The 8,861-nt window shown below is 33.5% G+C and overlaps 2 protein-coding genes across 12 annotated transcripts in view; one reads left to right on the top strand and one right to left on the bottom strand.

Annotated features, from left to right (window-relative positions):
* The window catches only part of LOC135844575 (uncharacterized), a 427,884-nt gene that overhangs the window by 196,508 nt on the left and 222,515 nt on the right, over positions 1-8,861 (top strand). The window lies entirely within an intron of this gene.
* On the bottom strand, positions 5,926-8,513 carry LOC135842884 (serine/threonine-protein kinase Nek7-like). 2 transcript variants are annotated; one of them, XM_065360598.1, is made up of 5 exons: positions 7,235-8,513; positions 6,931-7,156; positions 6,638-6,843; positions 6,440-6,553; positions 5,926-6,292 (listed from the first exon to the last, which is right to left on the bottom strand). In XM_065360598.1, the coding sequence occupies exons 1-5, from the start codon at positions 7,427-7,429 to the stop codon at positions 6,188-6,190; spliced, it is 846 nt and encodes a 281-aa protein (XP_065216670.1). In that variant the 5' UTR covers positions 7,430-8,513; the 3' UTR covers positions 5,926-6,187. The 2 variants fall into 2 exon arrangements, with proteins under 2 accessions (XP_065216670.1, XP_065216741.1); XM_065360669.1 differs by having other exon boundaries at positions 7,218-7,353.

Raw genomic sequence — 8,861 nt, 5'->3', positions numbered from 1 at the left:
TCAAACCGTTTTGAGCAGTTCTGGAGCCTCCAGCAGATTTTTGAAACTTGAAATTCCCACAAAATTCCATCAAATTGGAGTTGTAAAGCTAAAATTTATTCTAAAAACTAATTTCAATACGTTACGAAGTACTGCAGGTGAATTTCAAGTCGTTTTGGAGCCTCCAGCGACTTTTTGAAAATTCCTGAAACCTCCAGCAGATTTTTGAAACTTGAAATTTTCACAAAATTTCATCAAAATGGAGATAGAAAGCTGACATTTACTCTACACTCCAATTTTAACACCCTCTGAAGACGACTTCAGGTGGGTTCAAGTCATTTTAGAGCCTCCAACGACTTTTTTGAAAATTACTGGAGCCTCCAGTAGATTTTTGAAACTTGAAATTTCCCCAAAATTTTATCAAACCAAGATGGAGAGTCGAAATTCATTCTGCAAACTAATTTCAATACGCTACGAAGTTGACTGTTGGTGGATTTCAATTCGTTTTGGAGCCTCCAGCAACTTTTTGAAAGGTTGTATGACTTTTTTTGGAAAATTGAAATTTCCTAAAAGTAGCTGGAAGCTTCAAAACCATTTGAAACCACCGTGTAGTCTGCGAAGTAAATTTCAGCTTGCCAACTCCATTTGGTAACTTAATGTTGGAAAAATTTAAAAGTTTCAAAAATCTACTGGAGGCTCCAGTAATTTTCAAAAAAGTCGCTGGAGGCCCTAAAATGACTTGAACCCACTTGAAGTCGTCTTCAGAGGGTGTTAAAATCGGAGTGTAGAGTAAATTTCAGCTTTCCATCTCCATTTGATGAAATTTCGTGAAAATTTTAAGTTTCAAAAATCTGCTGGAGGCTCCAGAACTGCTCAAAACGGGTTGAAACCGTTTCCAATCGATTTGGCATGTCGAAAATAGGGTGTATCCCAAATTTCAGCTTTTTTGGTCAATTTGGTAAGATTTTGATTTTTTCCCTCATTTTTGGTTTTTGGCCTAAATTCGATTTTCAAAAATTCACCAAAAATCGAAAAACGTACTTTAGCACTTGCAATTTTGACAGGTGATAAATTTTTGCATGATCTTTCGATCTACCTTTGTAAAGTTTGAAAAAGTTCGTGCAAGTCCTATGTTAATACGCAAAATCTGCGATTTCGGCTGACCTGTCAATCAAAATGGCCGCCATTTTGTAAGTAAGGCCAACTTTTTGTTTGGCAACTTTGCTTTAAAATGTCCCTTAGGATGTCCCCTTCAAGAAAAAAGTTGTCCCGGAGGATCGGCGGGGGGGGGGGTGCAATTACTCCTATTGTCATATGCCGGACTAGTGTTATCAGTAAGTTATAGTTTTGATCAGTAACCACTTTTCGCAACTTTGATCTTCAAAAATTTTTGAACGGCTGAAGGTAGAGCTTTCGGTAAACAACCATTTTAAAGAGGATAAAATGACGAACATTTTGATGTATTAAAATACCTATGTGTCCACTGAAAATTTCGAGTAATGTTAGTTCAAAGTTCAATACTTACCATCCGCAGCTTGTTTTCGCAACTTAAAACTTCGAAAACTTTTGAACGGTTGCATGTAGAGCTTTCGGTAATAGCTCATTTTAAAGAGGATAAAATCACGAACATTTTGCTGTACTCAAATACCTATGTGTCCACTGAAAATTTCGAGTATTTTCAGTTTAAAGATGACGTACGTAGTATGCAAAAATCAGTAAAATAAAAGTATTCATAAAATCGTCATTTTTACGCGAAATGATAAAAATTTAAAACCAATCGATAGGGAATTTCATCGTCTTTAATTTGAGACCACATGAAAGTTCACCCGAACTCGCGAAAAATCAAAAAAATTACATTTTTTATATGGAAAGTTATATGCATACAGATGCATTCTAATGTTGTTGGGTTCAAGGTTGGATGCAAGATGTCGGCTGTCCTTACCTGTATGAAATTATAGTAGCCCTACTTCAGCTAATGATATCCCCGCGGTTGTACCTGATGGTGATGTGTTGACTGCATTTGTTTTTATGAAAATTACTCGATATTTTTATTGAGGACGTAGGTGTTCGAAGTAAAAAAAATAATCTACGTTAAATTCTCTACAAGGTGGCAGGTGGCATACGTTTGAAAGTTATCCGTGCTATAGAAAAAAAGTTATAAAAGCTCAAAGTTGCAAAACTCTTGGAAAAAATTGATTTTTTCGTATTTATATACAATTTAATCGAAATTTTGAGTGAGGACATAAATGTGTTTGAGGTAAGAAAAATTATCTACGTAAAAATCTCTACAAGACGGCGCAGGTTTGAAGGTTATTCGTGCAACGAAAAAAAAAAATTATAAAAGCTCAAAGTTGTAAAACTCTCGGAAAAAATTGTTTTTTCGTATTTATATTCAATTTACTTGAAATTTTGAGTGGGGACATAGGTGTTTGAAGTAAGGAAAATGATCTACATTAAATTCTCTACAAGAAAGCGTAGGTTTGAAAGTTATCCGCGCAATAGAAAAAACGTAATGAAAGTTTAAAGTTGTAAATTTGTGGGAAAAAATTATTTCTTCACAGCTTAAATGCAATTTACTCGAAATTTTGGGCGAGGAACAATCTACATGACATTCTCTACAGGATGGAGTAGGTTTGAAAGTTACCTGTGTTGTAGTAAAAAATTTATAGAAGCTCGAAGTTGTAATAATTCAAAAAAGTACTTAAAATCTGAAAATTTAAAACATGATCATGCACAAAGTACTTACTCGGAGGTATACAGGTAACCTAAAGTTTTTTATTCCGACAAAAGTACCTACTAAACATTTAGCTTGATTTTTATAAATAATTGAGATGCTTACTTCTGTGAGACATTGATTTACATATTTCAAAGAATAATATTCCTTTCCTCTGAAGGGTATTCTCAGAGAAGAATGGTGAAATGCCCTTATTTTTGGATTCTCGATATTTTTAATCAATATTGTTGGGTACCTAGGTACTTTCAAAAAAAATTTCGCAATTGAAAATGTTTCCACAGCACCCGCTCCCATTCCCAATCATTTTAATGAAATTGAAAATACGTTTTTTCTTCAGAAATGCTGCATTTGGAATTTTATTATGATCACTTGTTCAGATATAACACTGTCCAAATATTATTGAGAAACAATTTCCATTTAGAAAATATACAAAGGACCTTGAAAATTGAAAACTAAAAAAAAAAAAACAAAATTGCATAATGATTTAAGATCAAGTATATAACAAAAATTGATTTCAGAGTGGACTTTGAAAATTGAAAAGTAAAAAACAAGAAATACAAATTCCGTAATGAGTAACAATAAAGAAAATACAAGAAATGCAAAATTGCCGCCTTCGATTTGAACGAGACCGCGATTTTTAGAAAGAGCATATATGTTCTAAAACCACCAAATCCAAATTTTCAGATGCCCAAGTTCATTTTTCGATTGTTGGCGAATTTTTGAAAATCCAAAATTGACTATTTCGGTAATATGTTTTTTTAAAAAAAGTTTGTACTTGATCAGAAAAAATGTTCAAAATAAGTCCTAAAACTGATATTGGCTCCCCAAATCAAAATTTCGCCATTTCCAGTCATTCTGGAGTCTCCAGCGCTATTTTTCAATTTCTGCAGAATTTTGAATTTGCTCCTGAAGGCGTGAATATGAAGTAGGGCAGCTAAAAACCGAGTTGTGTGTTATACTTACTCGATCTGTGTGACGACTTTATTCACATTTGAGCCGATTCTGGAGCGGGAACCTCAAGAGTGTTTTTTTGACCAGCTGTTTTCATTATAAGAAATAAAAAAAAATCAAAATTTTACCGTTCACGAGGAAATTTTTGAATTTTTGCGGGAATCGCTGTGTTTCAAACACAACAAACCCCCTGAGGCCCAGTTCCGCCATTTCCAACCATTCTGGAGCCTCCAGTTGCGATTTTTAAATATCTCCAGAAATTTTCAATTCGCTCCAGAAGGCGTGAATATGAAGTTGGGCAGCTAAAAATCGAGTTTTGTGTTATACTCGGCCTGTTTAACGAAATTATCCACATTTCCGCCGATTCTGGAGCGGACACCTCAACAGTGGTTTTTTGAACAGCTTTTTTTTCAAAATAAAAATATCAAAAAATCAAAAATTTCTCGTATGTGAGAAAATTTTTGAAATTTGCGCGAGTCGCTGTATTTCGTCATTAACCCTTTGGAGGTTCTATAGGTTTTCGGGTTAGAAAATTGCCTTAATGAGTGTGATAGGGTAACTCGCCCAATTGGCCAAACCACAAAAAAGTCGAGCTTTTGATGAAAAGTTTTATAGGAAAATGAAAGTTTCCAAAAAACACAAATGTGACATTTCCTAAAAAAAAATTGAATGTATGCAGAATTTTTTTTGAAAAAATGAACCAAAAACATGTGTCAAAAACATTGAACAAAAGCACTCTTTCAAGAAATGAAATAAAAATTGAATTGGAAAAAAATAAAAATACAAGGTTGAAAAAAAGTCATCTGGCAGTTCACAAATTCAGCGAGAATCAAATCTTGTTGGCAAAACTGCCTTTGTTTAAAGCATGAAGAGAAGAAAAATCTATGTCGCTAAGAGGGGATTTTTTATCACGTCATAAAATCTTTTCGGAAATCGAGCCGAAATATGGGACAAAATTTAGCAAAATTGCGAGCTTTCGTAATCCACTGCTGAAATGGATGATCGATGGCATTGACATCTTCATAATGCGACTCATGGGGCTCAACATTGTTGAGCCGTGCTTTCTGTATAAATTAAAAAAAAAACTGTCCAAATCTTTGTATTTCACACGCAATTTTAACCCTTTCAAATACTTAAATCGTTACAACAGTTTGAAAGTACTTCAGAAATGATTCATACAATTTTTTTAGCTCAAAATTTTCATGAGACACTCAAAAAAAATTTTCATTGACATTTTCGATTTTCTCGCAAAATTTTAAGCATTTTGTATAGGTCACATGTTACAACAGACTGAAAGTACCCACTTGAGAAATGATTCATACAATTTTTTGGCTCAAAATTTTCATGAGATGCTCAAAAAAAATTTTCATTGAGATTTTCGGTTTTCTCGCAAAATTTTAACCCACTTTGATAGGTCGCATGTTACAGCAGACTGATAGCATGTATATTTGAAAAATGATCCATGCTTTTTTTAGCTCAAAATTTTCATGAGACGCTCAAAAAAATTTTCATTGAAATTTTCGGTTATGTCGTAAAATTTTGACCATTTTGTATAGGTCACATGTAACAACAGACTGAAAGTACCCACTTGAGAAATGATTCATACAATTTTTTGGCTCAAAATTTTCATGAGATGCTCAAAAAAAATTTTCCTTGGGATTTTCGGGTTTCTCGCGAAATTTTAACCCACTTTGATAGGTCGCACGGTCAAGTTGTCAAAATGTCATACATCCATTTTTTTTGATGAAATGGCTCGGATGCGTAACTTTGAAATGCACTGCGAGTCATTGTGCCGACCGTTTTTCACGAAGTTGGTCTCTATCAGCGTGGGATAAGTGGATGCAATCATGTAGGTGCGTATTTTTTGTCTCTAAGGCCATATTGCTTCCACAGAGTCGTTTTTGAGTGAAAAAGTGCCAAATTTGGCAAAAAATTGCCTTTATACGGCTCTGGAACGCAATTTTGCCGGCGCCCACTCAAAAAAAATATATATCCATACTCGGGAGAGTGTCCTCTACCGAATTAAAAAAAAATTTTTGTCCCCGGCCAACTTCGAAAAATGGGGGTTTTGAGGCCCCATCTCCCTATTGTGCCGACCAAAAAATCCGAAATGTCCATTTTCTTGAATGCTAATACTATACTAACGAAAAGCCTACTCTTTTTTTTGTCCCTCAGAGAAGCCAACTCTTTTCGGTTTCTAGAGCACTTTTTGGTGTTTGGACTGTAGACTAGAATGTGAATGAACACGAAAAAGAAGCAAATCATCTTGAAGTTTTATTCACGTTTTAAAAAAATATTATCTACTTAGGTAAATCAAAAACAATTACAAAGTCTAATTATCTCACTTTCGTTTTAAAAAAATATTATCTACTTAGGTAAATCAAAAACAATTACAAAGTCTAATTATCTCACTTTCGTTTACACAAGTTCAAAAATAAATTTTAAAATAATTGTTAATTTTTGAATAAAATCTTAAATTATTACTTACCTATTAAAAATTTAAGCTAAACCTGGTCAACTAAATTAGTAATGCTGGGCACAAAAATCATTTGCATAACCTAATATATGATGAGCTGAAGGTCTCTTTTTACAGTCAACTGTCAGACAAGTTTCGATGACTGCATGTAACTACAAACAAAAAGTACACACGAACGTCAGTAGGTCTATAAGAATAATAAATAGTACTTACATATTCTGTCAGACATGCTTACAACCTATTATTACGAATAAATGACTACCTAGCACAAAATCAACAAAAAATAATAACTAACTCACTTCTTTAGAATATAAATCTGATGGCACAGGTGCAAAATCTCGAGAGATAACTCTTTTAATGAGCAAATTCATGTCCAATTTACTGACATAGAAAGGTGACTGCAAAGCTGCTAGCTGTAACACGTCGTGCAAATTGTAGAATATTCTTGAAATAATGGATTTGAAAGAAGAAATTAAACTTGAGGTTTCTATTCTTACTTCATAAATGATACATCCTAATGACCAAATATCACTATTGAAGTAGTACTTTTCCCTAAGCAGTCTTTCAGGACTCATGTAATAAGGTGAACCAAGGGCCGATGTTGAATACAACCTGTCCCCCTCGACGAAACACTTTCCAAGTCCGAAATCGCAAATTTTAATGTCACCATCTTTGGATAAAAGAATATTCGCTGGTTTCAAATCTACATCATAATCATAATATATTATCAAATAGGAAAACGCTAATTATATTCGACATCATTAATAAAGCTGTCGTTTCTTTTCGTTACCTCTATGGATTATCCTGTTCGCATGCATGAAATCGATAGCCGAACTTAATTGAATAATGAACTTCCAAATGGTTGATTCCGGTATGAGTCTAGTGTTCTTAATATGATCAGCGATAAAATGCGATAAATCTCCATTGGATGCCAATTCTAACAATACGTGTAGTGTTCCGCTAACTTGATCGAATTCGCAGCATAAATACTTGATTATATTCGGGTGATCTAAACGCTAGTTGATAAATGAATTGGTTAGTTGTCTTACAATTACGACTTATAATTAAATTGCATACCTGCGCAATTCGCATACCTGTAACAAATAAACTTCATTGGAGCAATCATTTCTCGCTTTTTTGTCTTCGATGTCGGATATAAACACTTGCTTCAAGGCGAATTTCTCTGCACTTTTCACATTCACAACTTGATACACAGCGCTAAAAGTGCCTCGACCTATACACTTTTCTATTAATAAATGTTGTCCGATTTTCAAACGTTGTGACGACATATTTTCAATTTATTGCAAACAAAATTGTTAATTAAATCATATCAGGAAACAGACACCTGTTCAAGTAAAATTTGATAACACTGGAAATTGTTTTTATCGCCCCTATTGCGAAATAATAAAAGCTACAGCTTTTTGCATTCCTAATATTCCATGATGAACGAGAACGACGAACGACAGAATCAGTATGCGTTCGTTCTTACTTCTTACCGCTGTTATTTTCATAAGAAAGTAAACTAAGTACGAGTAAGTATGTAGTGTACACAGTACACACAATTACGTTTTAAAAGATGTAATTTTTTTCGATTGCTCGCGAGTTTGAGTGAACTTTTATGTACTTAAAAATTAAAGATAATGAAATTCCCTATCGATTGATGTTGAATTTTCATCATTTCGCCAAAAAATGATTATCTTATGAATTTTGCATTCGACATCTGTGAAGTGTGAACTTTAAACTAAAAATACTCAAAATTTTCAGGGAGAACATGTGTTGTATTGATTTTTAAATCACAGAAATGTTTGTAAGTGTATCCTCTTTAGAGTGGTTTTCTTCCCAAAGATCTACTGTTCACCATACAAAAGTTCTCGATTTTCGAAGTTGCGAAAACAAGGTAAAACCCAGCTGCGCGTACTAAGTATTGAACTTTGCACTAAAATTACTCAACATTTTCACCAAACACATATTTATTTTGAGGTAATTTTATCCTCTTTAAAATGGTTATCTGCCGAAATATCTTTGTTAAATCGTTCAAAAGATCTTGAAGATCGAAGTTACGGAAAGTGATCAAGATCAAATTGTGTTACTATCACCATTACCACTTATCAGTCACTTTCACTTTTGGTGTTGATCAGTGATCACTTTATTCAACTTTGATCTTTAAGAACTTTTGAACGATAAAAGGTACAACTTTCGGTAAATGACCATTTTAAAGAGGATAACATTACGTGTTCACTGAAAATGTTGAGTAATTTTAGTGCAAAGTTCGATACTTACCATCTCCAGTTGGTTTTGGCCTTGTTTTCGCCACTTAAAACTTCGAGAACTTTTGAAAATTTGAACAGTGAAAGGTAGAACTTTCGGGAAAAAACTCAAATTATAAAGGATGAAATTCCAAACATTTCAATTTTTTAAAATACATATGTACTTATACTTAACAGATGTAGAATGCTAAAATCCGTGAATGAAAGTATTCATAAGATGGTTATTTTTTGGCAAAGTGATGAAAATTTAACATCAATCGATAGGGAATTTTATTCCCTTTAATTTTAAAGCACATAAAAGTTTACCCAAACTCGCGAGCAATCGAAAAAAGTTGCATTTTTTAAAACGTATTTGTGTGTATGTATACCTCGTACTTATCTTAACGTACGAAACGAAAATGGTAATGTTGAGAAGTATGAACGAACGTATACTGATTCTGTCGTTCTCGTTCAT

This window comes from Planococcus citri, chromosome 1 (assembly GCF_950023065.1).
Source record: "Planococcus citri chromosome 1, ihPlaCitr1.1, whole genome shotgun sequence".
Taxonomy (NCBI): domain Eukaryota; kingdom Metazoa; phylum Arthropoda; class Insecta; order Hemiptera; family Pseudococcidae; genus Planococcus; species Planococcus citri.
Note: the sequence above shows the minus strand (reverse complement) of the source record. Positions and strands in the feature narration are given on the sequence as shown.

Coding starts and splice junctions, on each gene's coding strand:
- LOC135842884 (XM_065360598.1), bottom strand. CDS start 7,429: ATGTCGTCACAACGTTTGAAAATCGGACAACATTTATTAATAGAAAAG. Junction 7,157..7,234: donor ATGAAGTTTATTTGTTACAG/GTATGCGAATTG, acceptor TTTATCAACTAG/CGTTTAGATCACCCGAATAT. Junction 6,554..6,637: donor TAGGATGTATCATTTATGAA/GTAAGAATAGAA, acceptor GACGTGTTACAG/CTAGCAGCTTTGCAGTCACC.